This window comes from Acipenser ruthenus, chromosome 12, assembly GCF_902713425.1.
Source record: "Acipenser ruthenus chromosome 12, fAciRut3.2 maternal haplotype, whole genome shotgun sequence".
NCBI lineage: Eukaryota > Metazoa > Chordata > Actinopteri > Acipenseriformes > Acipenseridae > Acipenser > Acipenser ruthenus.
Genome location: NC_081200.1, coordinates 915,663 through 935,641, shown reverse-complemented (window position 1 = coordinate 935,641; position 19,979 = coordinate 915,663). Strand labels below are relative to the sequence as shown.

The window sequence follows — 19,979 nt, the reverse complement described above, 5'->3', positions numbered from 1 at the left end:
TCTGTGTGTGTGTCTCTGTGCGTGCGTGTGTGTGCGTGCGTGTGTCTCTGTGCGTGTGTGTGTGTGTCTCTGTGCGTGTGTGTGTCTCTGTGCGTGCGTGTGTCTCTGTGTGTCTCTCTCTCTGTGCGTGCGTGTGTGTCTCTGTGCGTCTCTCTCTCTGTGCGTGCGTGTGTGTCTCTGTGTGTCTCTCTCTCTGTGCGTGCGTGTGTGTCTCTGTGTGTCTCTCTCTGTGTGTGTGTGTGTGTGTGTGTCTCTGTGCGTGCGTGTGTCTCTGTGTGTCTCTCTCTCTGTGTGTGTGTGTGTGTGTCTCTGTGCGTGTGTCTCTCTGTGCGTGCGTGTCTCTCTCTCTGTGCGTGCGTGCGTGTGTCTCTGTGTGTGTGTGTCTCTCTCTCTGTGCGTGCGTGTCTCTCTCTCTGTGCGTGCGTGCGTGTCTCCGGTTCACAGCTGGTCTCGGCGGATGGCTCTCACTCGGACGGAGGCTCGGTTTGCGCTGACAGCCAGTCGGACCTCCCGCCCCCAATCGAGCGCACCGGAGGGATTGGAGACTCGCGCCCGCCGTCCTTCCAGTGAGTGACTCCCGCTTTCCATGACTTCCCATTCACTGCTGTCTTACTCTGGGCTTTATTTGCACGTGAAGTCAGCCTGTGTTGTGTTTTAGCACTTTGTATAGGCAGCGGTATTTGTATTATTGAGATGAACTCTTTCAACACTGCAGGCCTGTGTGCACGTCTAGGAAAGAGAACCTCACTCAAAACCACAGACAGTTCGTGCTTACATGTACTGTACATCAATGTCCATTTTGGTTTCCCCGAACCGATTTCATTGCTTAGCCCAGGCTAGTCTTTCTGTAAGTGCTGACAGAATCCAGTAAAATGAAAGTCAGAAGAGTGACGTGAATGTTACAGGAAGAAAGGAGAATGATTGTGGAGGATTAAACGAGGCATGCTGCCCTTGGCTCTAACAACAACACAACAAAACAAACAGAACTCCGTCTCTCTGTGACGCTCTGAGGCGCGTCAGGATTAGGCCATGCAAAGAGAAACGAATGTCTGCGATGACTGGGATTGTGAGCGTGTGCAGGGCTCCCTCTAGTGGCTCCCACAGCAGCTCTGCTTAGGACTGAGGCAGGAAGGGGTGTGCAGGGCTCACAGTGTAGTACCTGCTGTATAGAGCACTGTGCTTCCATCCCAACAGCCCCTGGGTGCCTGGGACTGTTAACCCTTTGTTGACCACATCTCTCTCTCACTTTCTCTCTCTCTCTCTCTCTTTTCTCTCTCTCTCTCTCTCTCTCTCTCTCTCTCTCTCTCTCTCTCTCTCTCTCTCTCTCTCTCTCTCTCTCTCTCTCTCTCCACAGTGCCAACGCCGCTGGCAGTCAGGACAACCTGGACAACGAGACGGAGACGGAGTCGGTGGTGTCCTCACGGAGAGAACGTCCACGCCGGAAAGACGGACACGAGCACGGTGAGTCCCGCCCCCCTCCGTTCAGCACGTCCAGGGCCACGGGGCACCTGGGGGAGGTTCTGTTAAAGTGTGATTTGTTTTTGCAGTGATAAAACTTTCCATGTGCTTTTAATACCCATTTCCCTAGCAGCAGCCACATAAGTTACCCGCTGGTGTGCCTGTTCAAAGCTTCTCCCCTGATCACAGAGGAAAGCAGTTTGCATGTCCAGGAGATCTACCTCCACTGAACCGCATCCTGGCCGTGTGCACACATCACTGGGGCGGGTTGCCTGGTTCACCCAGGGAATCCTCTTCTGAACATGTGGGCAGGGTGGAGTGCCTGTGTTTGCAGAGCACCACTCACTGCTCCACAGATCCCAGCTCCCTCCTGCACAGGAGTGCTCCTCTCTTTAGTGTCTTTCATGAACACACACAGACTTCAGGGCACAGCACCTGGTAGCAGAAACTCCTTTTACAAATGATGATAAAGTGTTTGTTCAGTTGCTCCCTGGTCTGTCCCTGATCACACACAACCATCAAGGAAAGAACTACTTGTGCATAGAGCTCAGCATATTGGAGACAGGGATCTGGAGAGCAGATTATCAAAATACTAGTGTACTCAGGTAAAATCGCTCTTGTTTTCATCTCACTGTGCTACTGTTTAGTCAAACTTATTGTAGGTTACATTAGTTATATTTTGTTGTTTGTGTAGCTCTTTAAGAACTATAGGATAGAGATGCATTTATTTAACCTTTGCAGTGAAGCCCGGTGTTCAGACAGGCCTGGGATCCTACTCTCCATCAGGCTGGAAAAGTGGGACTGGGTGTCTGGTGAGTGGATGGGATTAGCAGGCTGAGTGTGCAGCCCCGCTGTCTGACAGGCTCCCTGTGAAAGGGCAGCGAGCTTGTTATTGCAGACCAGCGCTCGTAACTCAGCCCAGAGCCCAGAGCCCAGAGCCCAGCACTCGGGAACTGGGTGACAGGCCAGCCCAGCCCAGGGTAGGGCGCTTTCACATCTAATTAGAGAGAATCCATTAGGAGTGTCCAGCAGTTTTAATTAGAGGACCCGTGTGTCTCTTCTGTTCTCTGGGAGGTGACGTGTCAGTTGATTATTACCCCAGCAGGAAAGCCCACCTGTGGGGCAGTGTGCCATATTCATGAAGTATGGACCAGCTGGCACAGAGTGTGTTTACCACCGTGCCGATGCTTTATGAATGAGCTGGGGATGAGTTCAGGAGAAGACCCCCCTGCCCCCTTCCTCGGGATAAACTCTGGAGGGGGTAGAAGACTACACTGCACAGTACACAGACCGGTCCTACCCAGCGGGAGTGCCGTCACTGCACACTGCACAGACCGGTCCTACCCAGAGGGAGTGCCGTCACTGCACACTGCACAGACCGGTCCGACCCAGAGGGAGTGCCGTCACTGCACACTGCACAGACCGGTCCGACCCAGAGGGAGTGCCGTCACTGCACACTGCACAGACCGGTCCGACCCAGAGGGAGTGCCGTCACTGCACACTGCACAGACCGGTCCGACCCAGAGGGAGTGCCGTCACTGCACACTGCACAGACCGGTCCTACCCAGAGGGAGCAGGGCAGCAAGAGGGGAAGGAGGACCCTGAGTTTGGAGATTCTGTTTAACGGTTTGGAGGTTTTAAAAGTTTTACGTGACAAACGTGATTTGAAAAGGAGTAAGTGCAGATGCCTCTTGACTTGGAAGCAGGCTGTATTGAGGATTGCGGGATTGAAAACCCTGAATGATCTGCAGTGTGGGAAACCGTGAGAGACACAGCCAGGAGACCAGCACTGGACTGGTTCATTGAGAGACTATAGAGCTGTAGAGTTCACTGTACAGAGCTCAGTCCAGGGACAAACTCCTCTATGTGTGTATATGTGCTGTGCTATTCATCTCTGTGTGTGCGTGCTGTTCATCTGTGTGTGTGTGTGTGTGTGTGTGTGTGTGTGTGTGCTGTTCATCTGTGTGTGCGTGTGCTGTTCATCTCTGTGTGTGCGTGTGCTGTTCATCTCTGTGTGCAATGGACTCCTCATTTCGCTGCATTGCTGTGTAATGGAGCGCCTCCTTCATTAGAGGTGAGAGTCAGTCTCCGCTGGCAGGCATTGTGCTCTGATGATACCCTGATTACAGCTGATAAGATGATGCTCCAGACTGTATCCTGATCGATGTGCTTTGCTGAGCTGCTGGAACTGAATGCAAACTACAGCGCACTGTGCTGAAGCAGGGCTTTCTAATCTGGATAGCACTCCCATGTATTAGATTTCTTTTGTTACATCAGATGCAACTAATCAACCCGTTGGTATCCAGATAGTGCAGAATGACCCGGGAGTGGTCAATAACCCTGTCTCTCTGTCGCCCCCTGCAGTCTCGCGGGTGAACGGACATGCCAAGCTGGAGCGGCGTCACGACGTGGGGGGCTACGAGAGCTCGTCCACGCTGATGAGCAGCGAGCTGGAGTCCACCAGCTTCTTCGACTCGGAGGAGGACGACTCCGCCAGCCGGTATGGGACCTGTTAGCAGCAGCGGCACTTCGAATGTGCTGAGAGTGGAGATCTCACACTCAGAGTGTCAATGACAGAGCAGACGTAACGTCTAAACTACAACAGGGTCTGTAGAAACAGATGAAGTGCGTTAATGTCAGGTCTGTGTTTTATTCAGATGTAATGAATTGTGTTTCTAGTGTTCAGTGGCTGCCTCTGATCAAGTCAAGTGCACTTTCTCTTGCGCGCTGTGTTTGACAGACTGCCACTCTCTCTCCTTCCTCCCCGCAGGTTCAGCAGTTCCACAGAGCAGAGCAGCTCCTCGCGGCTGATGAGGCGACACAAGCGTCGGCGGAGGAAACCCAAGGCGCCGCGCATGGAGCGGGTACGGATTTAACCCTTCGCATTCCCTGCCGTGTCTTTAGAGGGGCGCAGCGGCAATACCGATAATAACAGACCACTGGTTTTAAAGACTTGAGAGAAATGAAGCCCTTTACACATGAGCATAAAGACTTCTCGCTGAAACGTCTCAGATTTTCTGCTTGTAGATAACGTTGCTGTAGGGCTCTGGAATCGTGTGCTTTGTAATCCCATTTCACTCAGCTCTGTTTTTATTTTCTTCTGTTCCAGTCCTCGTCCTTCAGCAGTATCACAGACTCCACCATGTCTCTCAACATCATCACTGTGATTTTAAACATGGGTGAGTGGACCAGGGGGCAGTCTGATACTCAGATTGTACTGCACCTTAGGAGGGAATGCTGGGGTGTATAGCCGAAAGTGTAGATCAGACTAATCCCAGGGCTTCAGAGAATGAGCTGCGAAGATAGTCAGAAACTGAATCTATATTTAGAACAAAGAAGAATCAGGGGGGACATGATTGAAGTGTTTACAATCTTCAAAGGAGCTCGCAGAGTTAACCTGAACCAATACACAGAAACCAGGACCAGCTGGAAATGAATTGGAGACTAGGACAGAGGGAAGGAGACACTGCTTCACACAGAGTGGTGAGGGGATGGAATGGGATACCTAGTCCTGTTGTCGAGGCAGAATCCCTTTGATCCTTGACAAAGTTTTGAGACCAATCAGTCACTAGGGACCGGACAAGCTTAGATTGCCGAATGGGCAGTGCTGTGTATCAGCGGCTAACGGCTCTGTCTGTGTTTCTCAGAGAAGTACAACTTCCTGGGGATCAGCATCGTGGGGCAGAGTAACGAGCGGGGTGACGGCGGGATCTACATCGGCTCCATCATGAAGGGGGGCGCCGTGGCCGCGGACGGGCGGATTGAACCAGGGGACATGCTGCTGCAGGTGAGGGGTGGGGGAACCCCCTTCTTTACCACTTTTAACACAGTCACAAACTTCACACTGGAATTGAAGGTCTCCTGCAGGTCATTGAAGTGTTTCGTGTAAAAGTGCTTATTCTAGATGCAGTGGGACGCACAGAGCTGACGGGGTTACAAATACATCTTGGGCTACGTTTGTTCAAGCGTTTGTCCAACACTAAAAGCTGCGGTAAGCACGCAGCGTGTGTAATCCCTTGTAGTGTCCACCGTGGGGCGCCAATTCGGTTTTCTTTTCTGTTCCAGGTGAACGACATCAACTTTGAGAACATGAGCAATGACGACGCGGTGCGGGTGCTGAGGGAGATCGTTCACAAACCCGGGTGAGAGCCCCAGGAACGCTACATTTGCAAAGCAGGGATGGAAACAGGAATTTGACTCCCATTGCAGAGCAGTTTGATCCATTCCTGGTTTTACTATGGGTTTAATAAGACCCACCTGAGCTTGTTGCCTATAAACTGTGGCTAATGAAGCTTGTCATTGACCTGCTTGTTTCTGTCTCGCCCCCACAGACCCATCACGCTCACAGTCGCCAAGTGCTGGGACCCCACCCCCAGGGGGTGCTTCACGCTGCCCAGGAGTGAGTACACAACACCCCAGGGTAACTCCCTCCAGACACGGGGGCGAGCACGGCTCCCACGGGCCACTCCCTCACCAGGCACTCGATACAGAATAAATAGATAAATAAGTACAAGTGACAGATACTGCTTTAAAAAAAGAAATCAAAACGGTTTGGTCCAGATTCTCAAAGCTATTCACTCCAAATCGTCCTGACACAGTTTTGTCTGAAAGGAAGGTTACACAGATTCCAATTCTAAAATGGATTTTAAAAAATCAGGACTACTTACTAGACCTAAAATGAAATGTCCGCATTGTTTAACTGTGCTTGGTAACGTTGTATTGTGTGTGTTTTCCTTTCTCTTGTGCTCATGGCATGTTGGAGGAAATAGCTCAAAGAATCCAAGCCCTTTATAGTAATTTTTAAAATGTCAGTCAAGCATTTGGAATTCGTTTCATTTGGTTCTCTGCTCCCTGAGCTGTAACCCCTGGCCTGGACTGACCCTGTATGACCTGTGCTTCAAACCTCTGCTCTTATCTAGAAATATTCATCCCAAAAAAAGAACTTTGTATACATGCTGTGCACATAAGAGAGGCTAGGGTTAAACCGTCACAGTGTGTGTGGATTGCTGTTGCTTCCTCCTGTGGTCTGTTTATTGTGCTGCTGTCATTTTCTAATGAAACTGGATGTATACTGGAGATCTGGGGCTGTACCCAGCACTGGAATTGGTGTCCTGGGGAGCTTTTAACGCATTCAGGTAAGCCAAGCTACTTGTCTTATTGGAGAGCTGTAGGCACCAGGCACCATGTCAAGATGATACAAATTAAAACAGAGGAAGTAACTGTCATTTATTATCATTTTTATTATTATTATTATTATTATTATTATTATTATTATTATTATTATTATTATTATTATTATTAATATTACTGTTGTTGTTTTATTACTTTTATTAAACATAAATGTGAAATGCATGAAAGCATCGAAATTAGAGGAGGTTTAACTATGCTGATCAGGTTATAAAAGTGCCTCCTCCGAGCGCAGTGTGCCTCTGCTGCAGTGCCTCCTCAGAGCGCAGTGTGCCTCTGCTGCAGTGCCTCCTCCGAGCGCAGTGTGCCTCTGCTGCAGTGCCTCCTCCGAGCGCAGTGTGCCTCTGCTGCAGTGCCTCCTCCGAGCGCAGTGTGCCTCTGCTGCAGTGCCTCCTCCGAGCGCAGTGTGCCTCTGCTGCAGTGCCTCCTCCGAGCGCAGTGTGCCTCTGCTGCAGTGTCTCCTCCGAGCGCAGTGTGCCTCTGCAGGCCTGTGCCAGTAAATGGTGTAGATTTTTCTTTTCATTTACTTCGCTCGTTTCAATGCAGGCTCCCTGCTCCCTGCAGTACTCTTAATTTAAATAGCATTTCTCAGAGCTAATGCTAGCGGTAACATGGGGTTTGAGAAGGCATTTAGCAAGATGAGCCATTCACTCTCTGCAGTTACTTACAGCCTGTTGTGCGGATCAGAATTTGTTCTAATGCTGGGAACTTGATAGCTGCAATAACAGTCTATTGTGGGAAGGTTTTCTTCATGCTAATCCCAGAAATTTTCTCCCTGCAGTTACAAACTGTGTAGCGTATTGTCCTGCTTATCAAGGTAATTCCGTAGCCTGCTCTCACTGTCTGTGTAGCGCTGTGCTCTGTGTTAGGGTTTGTTTGAATCTGTTAAGCGCTGTTCTGTGGGAATAGCCCATGCAGTAACATGAATCCGAGCTGGCTTGCTGATGCCGCACTGCTGTTTCTCTTAGCATAGAGACGGTCGCTGATGAAGGCTGCTGATCAGTTTTAATGCTGGAACGTCTGTCTGTGTGTTCTGTACTTCAGTGTTGTTCAGTCCTATTATTATGATTAATGTTATTAATATTATTGTTATTATTAATAAATCCTTTGTGATGCATGCTTGATCTGCTTTGCAGGCTATATTGTGAGCATTACTACCCCCCGCGGCGGCCCGGAGAGAGCTCCCTGGTGTGTCTCGCGTTCACTATATCTTCAGAGCTGCTCTCCGAGTGCGGTCAGCTTTGGTACGGCCGTTCCTTGAGGGATCAGAATCGTTCGGCTAGCGACACCTGTGTTTTCAGAACTGCTCCTCTGAATTTCAGGACTGGCTGGCTTGCACATTCTTTATGGGATGTTTTTCTGCGCACTGTGTCCATGTAGATCACAGTGACCTGCTGGCGATCACAAAGCTGCCCGAGCCACTAGAAGGCTATATCTTGGCAGCCGCTTGTCTGATTTTGATTAAACTCTGCATGGATGTCTGTTAGGAGATGCTGCTCTGCACACTGCGACCAGGACGGCTGCAGTGCAGACACTGGCTTGTTGCTGCTTGATAACGCGTGGCACTGACACATTCGAGTGCCACATGAAGCTGTGCAGAATCGTTGTTACTGTGTAGCTGATTCCAGTTCCGGCGCTGCCTCAGAGTGGTGGTATTCCTCTGCCGGTGTGTGCTGCGGGAGTCTTGTCTGCTTACTAAAACATTACACTGTGTGCTGCTGTACTGCGTGCTGTCTGTCTCTGCGGTGCAGGCTGCTGCTTTAGAAATGCTGTATTGCTGTCGAGCTGTGTGAAATAAACAATGGTTTTGTCAGTTACAATGTGTGCAGGGCTATACGATTTAGTAAATGTGTAGCATGTGGAAACAGTACATTTCAGATTGCGTGCATTTCAAGTGCTGTTTGACAGTAATTCAGTATAACTGACCAATATGTAAATATGTGGTGAGAGCTGAATGCATGCAGGCACCTTGTGAAAATGTTCCATCAGGTGCTACAGAGCTGCCCTTTGGGATTGGAGTGCCAGCCCTGCTCTGAGGAAACAGGTTCCGTAGTCTAGAGGGAACATGGGGAAATGCAGTTAAACTAAACCCAGATTTAATACACAGAGAAGCTTTGTAAGTAAGACAGTGTGGTGTTTGGTGTTGCTGATGGCTGTTCCTCCCTCCCTCCCTCTCTCCCCCCTCCTCAGGTGAGCCGATCCGGCCGATCGACCCGGCTGCCTGGGTGTCCCACACGGCAGCGATGACAGGGACGTACCCGGTGTACGGTATGAGCCCTTCCATGAGCACCATCACTTCCACTAGCTCCTCCATCACCAGCTCCATCCCCGAGACTGAACGTAAGTGTCATGGTGTCCCACAGCGCCCATGCACGCCGCTGCCTGGCTTCACTCACCCCCTCCACACCACTGCTTCACCCAGCTCTCCGGCTGGCAGCTCGGGGGACCGTCACGCTGTGTCAGTGCAGCACAGACTCCCATCGCTGGGCATGTCCCTTCTAAGATTCCCCTAGTAAAAGCATAGCAAAGTGTAATAATGCACAATGAAGGCATAGGTATGCATTGTAAATCCCAGAGAGGTGTGGTAATGCATATTAAAAAAAAAATAAGGTCAACTATGGTAAATTGCATACATAATATAACTGTGGGAAAGCATGGAAAACTGCTGAGCAAATATACTGCGGTAAGCTTGTATAAGGGAAGTCGGTCACACCTGTCTGCTTGTCAGCTATACACTGTGGATAATTAAGCTGGCGCTTAAACCACTGCTGTGCAATGGGAGTCTTCTAGCCTGCCTTGAGTGTCGTGCATCTGAGAGCAGCCGTACACGTGCACACTGAAGTGTGCAGAGTGGTTAACAAGCAGGGCATGACTGGTTTTACTGGGGCGGGAGAGGGCCTGGGCAGGTACTGGTGGCGTTCGTACAGGGTGCTCCCAGGGTTATTGAGTTAGTGATGTCACCAAGACCTGGCTGAACTCTGACGAGAGCTGGGAATGTGCTGTTCGGAACTCCTGCTTGTTTTGTGGGTGTGTTTTTTATTTTTAAATGTACAGTCTAACCTCTTCAGTAAGAACACAGGAGAGCCGTGTTAATAATGCATCAGCTCCAAGTCAATCCGATACGCCTCGTCTTGTCATTAATACAGTGCTTCTGTCATTCGAGCAAAACAAGCCCAACTCGGCTCCTGTTACTGAGGCTGTCTGGCAACTTGAGACAACACCAGCAACACAAAGCAGCTGAGAAACTCCCTCCATATACCCCTCCTGCAGGCCTGGCTCCCTGCTGTACCCCTGAGTTAACACTTATATTAGCACTGCCTCGCCATCAGGAGCACTTTGACCTGCAGCTGTACGCAGAGTCTGGGTTTGCTTTCCCTGTAAGATCCCTGCTGCAGTTACAACACACAGCCACCTGGTAGCACTGTGACTGAAGCAAATTTAATTTAATAATGATTCGCTGTCAGCCAGCATATTGAGGATCGTGCCCCTCTGGGTTCAAGTTTCCAGCGGCTCAGTTCTTTAACGTGATAAAGGAATAAGATTAGACTCCATGCTGTGGTTCTGACTCAGGGGGCTGGTCTGCTTGCTGTAGTGTTGAGTGGTGTTGCTGACCTGTCTCCTCTCTGCAGGGTCCCATGATCAGGGGGCTGGTCTGCTTGCTGTAGTGTTGAGTGGTGTTGCTGACCTGTCTCCTCTCCGCAGGGTTCCATGGTCAGGGGGCTGGTCTGCTTGCTGCAGTGTTGAGCGGTGTTGCTGACCTGTCTCCTCTCCGCAGGGTTCCATGATCAGGGGGCTGGTCTGCTTGCTGCAGTGTTGAGCGGTGTTGCTGACCTGTCTCCTCTCCGCAGGGTTCCATGATCAGGGGGCTGGTCTGCTTGCTGTAGTGTTGAGTGGTGTTGCTGACCTGTCTCCTTTCCACAGGGTTCCATGATCAGGGGGCTGGTCTGCTTGCTGCAGTGTTGAGTGGTGTTGCTGACCTGTCTCCTCTCCGCAGGGTCCCATGATCAGGGGGCTGGTCTGCTTGCTGTAGTGTTGAGTGGTGTTGCTGACCTGTCTCCTCTCCGCAGGGTTCCATGGTCAGGGGGCTGGTCTGCTTGCTGCAGTGTTGAGTGGTGTTGCTGACCTGTCTCCTCTCCGCAGGGTTCCATGATCAGGGGGCTGGTCTGCTTGCTGCAGTGTTGAGCGGTGTTGCTGACCTGTCTCCTCTCCGCAGGGTTCCATGATCAGGGGGCTGGTCTGCTTGCTGTAGTGTTGAGTGGTGTTGCTGACCTGTCTCCTTTCCACAGGGTTCCATGATCAGGGGGCTGGTCTGCTTGCTGCAGTGTTGAGTGGTGTTGCTGACCTGTCTCCTCTCCGCAGGGTCCCATGATCAGGGGGCTGGTCTGCTTGCTGTAGTGTTGAGTGGTGTTGCTGACCTGTCTCCTCTCCGCAGGGTTCCATGGTCAGGGGGCTGGTCTGCTTGCTGCAGTGTTGAGTGGTGTTGCTGACCTGTCTCCTCTCCGCAGGGTTCCATGATCAGGGGGCTGGTCTGCTTGCTGTAGTGTTGAGTGGTGTTGCTGACCTGTCTCCTTTCCACAGGGTTCCATGATCAGGGGGCTGGTCTGCTTGCTGCAGTGTTGAGTGGTGTTGCTGACCTGTCTCCTCTCCGCAGGGTCCCATGATCAGGGGGCTGGTCTGCTTGCTGTAGTGTTGAGTGGTGTTGCTGACCTGTCTCCTCTCCGCAGGGTTCCATGGTCAGGGGGCTGGTCTGCTTGCTGCAGTGTTGAGTGGTGTTGCTGACCTGTCTCCTCTCCGCAGGGTTCCATGATCAGGGGGCTGGTCTGCTTGCTGTAGTGTTGAGTGGTGGTGGTGTTATTGCTCACCTGTCTCCTTGCTGTAGTATTTAGTGGTGTTGTTGCTGACCTGTCTCCTCTCCGCAGGGTTCGATGATTTCCACCTGTCCATCCACAGCGACATGGCCACCATCGCCAAGGCCATGGCATCGCCCGAGTCCGGTCTGGAGGTGCGGGACAGGATGTGGCTGAAGATCACCATCCCCAATGCCTTCATAGGTACTGAACCTGCATCCTGCTCTAGAGGACACACTCACACACTACAAAACTGAAACCATTCCATGATAAACTTTTCATTGGGGACACTGAAAAAGACTTCTTGTCAAAACGTTTTACTGACTTGATCAGGTTAATTTTTCTAAAAAGATAAATGAACCCTCCCCCCCCCCCAGGTTCGGACGTGGTCGACTGGCTGTACCACCACGTGGAGGGCTTCACCGACCGCAGAGAGGCGCGCAAGTACGCCAGCAATCTGCTGAAGGCCGGCTACATCCGGCACACTGTCAATAAGATCACCTTCTCAGAGCAGTGCTACTACATCTTCGGAGACCTCTGTGGCAGTGAGTAGCAGTCACCACAGGGGGGCCACAGTGAGGCTGCATCCTGTCTATGCCAGCACATTGACTGTACTCAAATTGCTTGTGTTTTTAAATGTATTTTAAGCTTAAACTATGTAAAGTAACAGATCCTTGAGTTTGGTGAGTTTTTTTAGTGTCCTATAGTGATACAAAACAGCTTCCTCTTTACAGTTTTTGGTCTTGCAGATTGTGTTTTGCAGGGTCGGGGTCAATTCCTGTTTTTCAATTCCAGTTTCCAATTCCTTTTTAAAATCAATTCCCAATCCCTTTTAATCAATTCCAACACACCCTTGATCAGAATTACAATTCCCAGTATTGTGTTAAAATGAGCTTCTCACAGTGGCAACAAATTACTTCAATTGAATTCGCTGTTTGTTATCAATAAAATCGTCTGCAAATGAAAGTAGTTGAACAGTTGCAACAATGATGTCTCTAAAAGATCAAGTCTTTAGAAGGAATTGGAATGGAATTGACCCAACCCTGGTGTTTTGACTGCCTGCAGGCTGTTTGTGAACCCTTTCCATCTCCCCCTCTCTCCTCCCCAGACATGGCTAATCTCAGCCTGAACGACCACGATGGCTCGAGTGGGGCCTCAGACCAGGACACGCTGGCCCCCCTCCCTCACCCCGGCGCGGCCCCCTGGCCCCTCGCCTTCCCCTACCAGTACCCCGCACCGCACCCCTACAACCCCCCCGCCGGCTTCCATGACCCGGGATACAATCACGGAGGAGGGGGGGGCAGCGCCGGGAGCCAGCACAGTGAAGGTGAGCCCCCGACTCGGACACAGTGTCACCCTGAGCAGAGGAGAGCAGAGCAGAGCTCACTTGTGGCTCTCTCAATCCATCCTTGTCCTTAACTATTGAATTGAGCTGTCCGGAGCCTTGAGCCTGCCAGGTCCTTGTTTCATTGAACCTAATTGTTTAATTGTTTAATTAAATCACTGAGGACCAGGTTGGAAAAAAACCCTGGATTGGAATTGGATTGAAAGAGTCACAAGCACGGAACACTGGGCTAGTCTCGTCTTTGTCACTGTCTGTTGTGACATGAGAATAAAAATAAGAGTGACAATAATTGCAGCTTGCCCCTAGCCCATACGTTTTGTTGCTATAAAGGAGCAGTCTGGTTTATTCATGCCCCTACTCCACAGGGAATGAGCAGAGGTTATATGAATTTAATGAGACACACCTGAGCTTGTTACCTACACACTGTGGCTAATCAAGCCTGTTTTAAAAGCTGGAGTGGATGAAACTGCTCTGCAGGAGTCTTACTACCAGCGCTGTCTTTGCCCCTCGCAGGCAGTCGCAGCAGCGGCAGTGAGCAGAGGCGCAAGGAGGATGCGGCGGCGAAGGCGAGTGGAGGAGGAGGAGGAGGAGACTCCAAATCGGGGGGCAGCGGCAGCGAGTCGGACCACACCACACGGAGCAGCAGCAGCATGAGGAGGGAGCGGGCGCCCAGCGAGCGCTCTGCAGCGCCCCCTAGCGAGCACAGCCTCCGCAGCCACCACTCCGCCGCGCACAGTCTCCGTAGCAACCACAGCCACGCCTACGCCCCCCCCGGCGTCCCACCCCCACACTTCCCCCCGCCCCTCGTCATGATGGGCCCCCCCGGAGCCCCACCCGGCCGAGACCTGGCGTCTGTGCCGCCCGAGCTGACCGCCAGCAGACAGTCCTTCCGAATGGCCATGGGCAACCCCAGTGAGTTCTTTGTGGATGTCATGTGATCCCTACTGCTCCTTTTCCTTTCCTCCTGTTTTTTTTTTATTTGTAGAAAAACGACAGCAGCAGCAGCAGCAGCAAAACCAACAGAACTGTTTCTCTTCGTCTTTTTCTTCTTGATTTCTTGCTTTAACGAACTGAAAAAAAAGAATGTGTGCTTTTAAAAAAGAACTAAAAAAAGATCTACAAATCTAATACAATGATAAATAAATCAATAAATGAATAGATTACTGTAGTCCCGGCAGGGAGTGGAGATCGAAGGCGTTGGAGTAGGAGGAGGATTTTTACAGAACTAATCTTTGAGAGAGAGAGCGAGAGCGAGAGAGAGAGTTGATGTTCTATATGGAGATCCTGCTTCCTCCCTCCTGTCACTGGACTGTATGTGTGAGGAGGGTGGGGGGAGTGTGCAAAAGAAAGAAAGAGGTCTGATTTATCATTATTTCATTTTTTTTTTTTTTTTTTTTATATACAGTAAATCAGCAGCTTTGTTTTTTTAATTGTTGTTTTTAAAAATCGCATTCCGTGTTCTCCACGTGGTCATTCGCCTCCCATCGTTCACCAGACACACTATCAGCATCCATGCACTGCTTTGCACTATCAGGGAAAACCCCTCAAGACTGATCCCAGCTCAGAACAATTCCCAAGGCGTGGCACTCTTGAGAGTTTGGACAATGCGTTGAAGAAAGCGTGTGACAGAATAGCAGTAGTACATGGTACTGGAAACCTAGTTGTGTTGTGCAGTAGTGTTGCACATTCTCTAGTACACACAGCCTTCACTACAAATACAAAGCAATACAGCACAGTGTGGTAACCTGCTTCACTGTGAAAGTCTGGACTAGCAACTGCACGACCTGCTGTGCGGAGTGAGCGAGCGCAGTGCCATGCATGCAGCCAGCACAGCTTCAAGCAGCCCTGTGCAGAAGAGGAGTATTTCTCAGTAAATGATACCGTTGTGATGTGTATTCCACATGCTGTGCTGTAAATTCAGTATCCTTATGGTAGTCATTGCGCACTCCCTTGGGTTCTGAAGTTTGGATCAGGCCGCGGGGGTGACCTGCCGACTGTGTGGAATTTGAACAAAGCACACCAGACCACTGACAGGCTAACTAGATTGAGAAACGATGTCATTGGCCAGCTAGTAAAGAGGCGTCCCTGTTGGTAATGATTGGTGGAGAACGCTGGCACGTAGAACAGTTCATGTAAAAGGGTCACATTGGTAAGTTGTCACGAGCAAACCCTTACCTGGTTAGTTTTATTAAAGTGTCTTCACTCCTGAACTTCGCTGTCACCTCTATTGATTTCTTATTCTTCCTTTCTCTTTTTTTCTCGAGCAGCACAAATGTCTAGTTTTGACTTTCCCTGAACCTTGGTGGCGGGGGTGGGGGTGGGGGGGTCCAAAATGTTATCTGCTGGATCAGGTCACTTCCTGTAACTCCCTGTGTAGTTGCTGTGGAGACTTTGTTGTTCTCCAGATCTCTGAAGGGGGGAGGCAGGTCCATCGTGTGCATGTGGTGGATGAAATCCGAGGCGGACTCTGTGTTTTAGAACCTTCATGCTGTTATTTGAGTACAAAGAAGAAAAAAAAGGAAATTGTGAACAAAGTTGCATTTTTTGCTAAATTGGCAGCAGTGTTTTTTTTTGTTTTTTTTCCTAATTCTCTTCGCAGAAACAAACCCAAGTGCTTTTGACCAGGAAACCAGACCTGTTGAAATGGACACGTAGACCGTCCGTCCAGCGCGGTTTACCGACTCGGCGCGCAGGAATCTTCCACAACATTTTCATCCTTTCCCTTTCTGTGACCAGGGTGCTCTGAGGCAGCCCTATTGTTCGCCATATTGGCGAGGGTTAATGTGCTGGCTGGACCCTGGAGAGAGGGGAGGTGAAAGGTGAAAGGCTGGCAGGGCCTGGTAGAATACCAGTGTTCCGAGCGATATCTTGTTCTATCCATTTTTCTCTAGGGGCTGGTAAGCAATAACCAAAATAAAGTCTACTGACAAACTGTGAATACAAAACCACAACCCGTTCCACCCAAGCTCTCCTCGTGCCTCTGTCCTGTCCCAGACTCTCGCATGGTGGGAGAGACGTGGCTTAGGTCATCCCTGTGGGGTATTGCTTCAGTAGAATCAGTCCTGGTTGTTAACAAGATACAGTAGCATTGTGTACAAGTGTGCTTTAGCTTTTTAAAATTCTGTAAGAAAAGCCTGGGAAAACAAACAAAAAAAAATGGTACTAAATCAAAAATATGTGGCAGAGCACAAAAGGGTGCTCAACTGGACAGTCCAATACATTGCAATACACTGCAATACACATTGCAAAGAAATGAACTGAACTGGACGAGGCTGAACACCGCAGGAGGGTTGAGGGGGGAGGGGGGGGCTGATTCTTGATACCCGGGCTGGTAAGGTATGATTCTGTCCCTGAAGGAAATGTGTCTAGCTGTTTTCTTTCATTCGATTCCAGATGATTTATTCTACCCTGGCTTGGAAGGTAGTTTACAGTTGTTTAAAATAAGAACTAATTTAAATGTGTACTGATGTGGTGTTTAGCATTCTCTCTTTTTAATTTTATATAAAAACACGATTACTCCCAAATTCAGTTTGACGTCTTGACTGGTTTGACGGGGGGTGCAGTGGGGGGTGGTATTTGGCGCCCGCCCCTCCCTGAGAGATGCTCATTGTAAACACTGTAAATGATTGGTCTCTTTGGAAACTGAAAGCCTGACTCCCCACAGCCCTGGAGAGCCTAGCTGTCTTCACTCTGAAAATCCCTGTCTCTGTGAAGCACTGTCTCACTGTACGCAGAAACACATTGATACTGTCTGTTCTGAATCCTGCTCCAGATTTTAAGAGGCATGAGTTGCAATGCAAAGCGTCCCCCAGTTCTTGACTAGGACCTGCATGTCTGTGACACGGCTACTTGTGTAATTACATTGCAGTAACACTGCGTGGATGTCCTTTCAAACTGAGGCTTACCTTTCATTGTGTCTGCATGCACACGTGGCCTTACGCTGCTGCCACCTGCCCCTGTGAGTTGGTATTGCAGTTTGAGACATCAGTGCAACTACTTGCTCATTCCCCCTTTCTTAAGTGTCAGCTTGGGTTCCGTGGCTGCCATTGAAGAGACTGGCTCCCAGTTTAACCTGAGAGAACCTGTGCTGTATTTGCACTGATGGCTTTAAGGATCATTGCGCTGGAAGTATCCGGTTCAAAAGCATTCGGAATGTAACGGAGTTGGATTTCATGGTGGTGGGGATGTGCTAAATAAGAAATCAAGAATTGTAATGCCTTTACATTACAGCTGTAACTGACTAGAAATAGCATTTCACTTGTGTTTCTGTTTGAATTCTTTTCACACTTTCAGAATATCACCAGATAGAATGCTATTCCATATCGCAGGGGTGTCCAATCCGTCCTGGTAAAATGATATAATGAATTAGTCCAGGGTCTGGTTCAAGCAAACACTTCACAACATGGGAACCATTGTGATGCTGTTCTTCCGGAATGGAATGTGCGGAACATTCCGGAATGTGGAGTCAGGGTTTGGAAGCAGCCAGACAGCATGGCTCGTGATTTCTTTCCACATGCACACGGTACGACACTGTCACCTGATCTGGGGCACCAATGGGATGTGCTGGATCTGCAAACCTGTCCTTATCAATGTGTATCTTCAAATTCCATGTTTTCTATAGATTTATTTTTTTCTCGTACCATAAACAAACATCTGTATCACTGTATGCTTTTTACACAGCTTAACACATTGCTTCATTGTGTAACATCATTGTAAACCTTTCTCCGAGTACCTATAGTTAGTTTGTTTTTTAATTTTGTATTAACTATTAGCGACTGATATTGTATAGTGATCAACGGTTCAGTTTCATACATGCTGTACTGTATGCTGTTTTATGAAAAAAAAAGTATTGTTTTTATTTATAAACATAGTTTTATTGCCTAAATATGAGAATGGCTTCTTCTTGTTATTCCTCTTTCAACTTTCCCATTATTAGCTTATTTAGCAGACACCTTTATCCAAGGCGACTTACAGAGCCTAGGGTGTGTGAACTATGCATCAGCTGCAGAGTCACTTACAATTACGTCTCACCCGAAAGACGTTAGCAAGGTAAGCACTGCCCTGCCCAGTGTGCAGGTCCAATGTTTTTCTCTTTGGTTTGCAGGGAACAAATGTGTCCCAATTCCTAGCGAAAGCACTTTGATGTGCACTGGCTGTATCCAGATCATTTGAACAGTCCCCAGTCTCTTTTTAAGAAGTGTCTGGAGCCAGGGAAGACGGCTGAAGCAGAGACGAAGCGGCTGTGTATGGATGGGAACAGGTCAAACACTGTCAGGGCTCTCAACACCCAGTCTGGATGTTATCCACACACTGGGGACAGGCAGCGTGCAGCAGGGAGAGGATGGGGTCACATTAGGTACTGGTGAGACCACACTTAGAGCTCTGTGTCCAGTTTTGGTCCCCCCTGATACATAAAGGGCAGAGTGGCCCTGGAGAGAGTCCAGCAAAAAAGAGCCAGACAATCCCAGGGCTTAAAGGAATGAGTTAAGAAGACACCTGGATTTGTTTAGCTTAGAACAAAGAAGAGTTGTGGGAGACTTAAAGTTTTAAACAGGCACTGCTGGGCAGAATGGATTCTGCATGTTCTTAAACAAGGGGAGGCAACAGAGTAATAACACTCTAATGAAAGAGTGCACAACACTTACAGCAGACACTGCATGGGTCAGCATGTGACAACACAGATACTTTACAAGAGAGCAGCTTGCTCAGCAGTGATCCAGCCCCAGAGTGCTGACAGAGAGCAGCTTGCTCAGCAGTGATCCAGCTCCAGAGTGCTGACAGAGAGCAGCTTGCTCAGCAGTGATCCAGCCCCAGAGTGCTGACAGAGAGCAGCTTGCTCAGCAGTGATCCAGCCCCAGAGTGCTGACAGAGAGCAGCTTGCTCAGCAGTGATCCAGCTCCAGAGTGCTGCAGCTTGCTCAGCAGTGATCCAGCTCCAGAGTGCTCACGGAGAGCAGCTTCCTGCCTGGTGGGAAGAGGAAGCTGCTTGCAGACACTGCTGGGTCAGGGGCCAGCGAGCAGGAAGCCTGGGCTCCGTGGGTCACTGATCCCCAGCTTCGGCACAGTGCAGGAAGGGCAGCAGCTCAGAGAGGGACGGGACAGAGAGGCGCTATGTGCACTTTCAAAATACTGGGGTTCATGGAAGAAGTGTGGATTTCTATAGAGGCTTCTGATCAAAGGCATCTCTTTTCCATAATGATGCCCCCGAAGCTGAATGTCATGATTTGCATAATTGCGCTGCTACAGAAGATCAATGAAGATTACAGATGTGTGTCCATTCTAATGTACAGCATGGATCTGATTAGATCAGAGCCGTGTGTGTGTGTGCTGTGTATAACAGCTTCCTCGGGGGAATAAACACAGAAGACCTTGGGACATAACACATTTCAATGAGCAATGCTGAAATCTCCAAATATAATTCATACTGTCCAGGCTAAAATAATTGAATCTATTCAGTCTTGAACAAAGAAGACTACGTGGTGATCTGATTCAAGCATTCAAAATCCTAAAAGGTATAGACAATGTCGACCCAGGGGACTTTTTTGACCTGAAAAAAGAAACAAGGACCAGGGGTCACAAATGGAGATTAGATAAAGGGGCATTCAGAACAGAAAATAGGAGGCACTTTTTTACACAGAGAATTGTGAGGGTCTGGAACCAACTCCCCAGTAATGTTGTTGAAGCCGACACCCTGGGATCGAGGTATGACACAGGCCCGGTTTTGGGGATGGAACCGCATAACATTCTCGCGTTTTGATTGGTCCATGTCTGTCACATGAATATGTCGTCACACGAGTGGAAAAGTGTGCAGGCATTTTTAACATTGTGATCAGATAGAGAGGGTGATCTGCTTTACACAACCTTACCATTAAAATATAATGTGGTGTTACACTGTACTGATATTACAAACTATGAGGACTTGCTTTATATAAATTATCATGTTATGCACGAATGTAAGAATTGGCTTTCTGTGGTGGTGTACTTTTTTCTTTCAAGTAGCATATATCTATAATCGTTTTTGCGATATATTTTAATATAAAACATATACGCTATTGCAGTTTTGTTACAGGATACATTAGTTTACCTCTAATGTAATCACAGTTTTACATATAGACTGCCCCTTTTTTCATTTACATCGCAAAT

General features: G+C 49.2%; 1 protein-coding gene across 7 annotated transcripts in view; it reads left to right on the top strand.

The window, feature by feature from the left end:
• Nucleotides 1-17,722, top strand: part of LOC117416997 (segment polarity protein dishevelled homolog DVL-3) — a 47,695-nt gene extending 29,973 nt beyond the window's left edge. For 2 of the 7 annotated variants that reach the window (XM_059034268.1, XM_034924712.2), the window contains exons 3-17: nucleotides 445-566; nucleotides 1,355-1,461; nucleotides 3,823-3,958; nucleotides 4,229-4,322; nucleotides 4,568-4,637; nucleotides 5,106-5,245; nucleotides 5,524-5,600; nucleotides 5,790-5,878; nucleotides 7,427-7,462; nucleotides 8,836-8,985; nucleotides 11,565-11,696; nucleotides 11,870-12,037; nucleotides 12,601-12,819; nucleotides 13,351-13,749; nucleotides 15,437-17,722. In XM_059034268.1, coding sequence (XP_058890251.1) covers nucleotides 445-566; nucleotides 1,355-1,461; nucleotides 3,823-3,958; nucleotides 4,229-4,322; nucleotides 4,568-4,637; nucleotides 5,106-5,245; nucleotides 5,524-5,600; nucleotides 5,790-5,878; nucleotides 7,427-7,462; nucleotides 8,836-8,985; nucleotides 11,565-11,696; nucleotides 11,870-12,037; nucleotides 12,601-12,819; nucleotides 13,351-13,749; nucleotides 15,437-15,492 — 1,995 coding nt within the window. In that variant the 3' untranslated portion in view covers nucleotides 15,493-17,722. Of the gene's footprint in view, nucleotides 1-444; nucleotides 567-1,354; nucleotides 1,462-3,822; nucleotides 3,959-4,228; nucleotides 4,323-4,567; nucleotides 4,638-5,105; nucleotides 5,246-5,523; nucleotides 5,601-5,789; nucleotides 5,879-7,426; nucleotides 7,463-8,835; nucleotides 8,986-11,564; nucleotides 11,697-11,869; nucleotides 12,038-12,600; nucleotides 12,820-13,350 lie in introns of all 7 variants that reach the window. The other 5 variants (XR_009330659.1, XM_034028561.3, XM_034028564.3 and 2 more) reach the window with 5 other exon arrangements.
• Nucleotides 17,723-19,979: the final 2,257 nt, after the last annotated feature.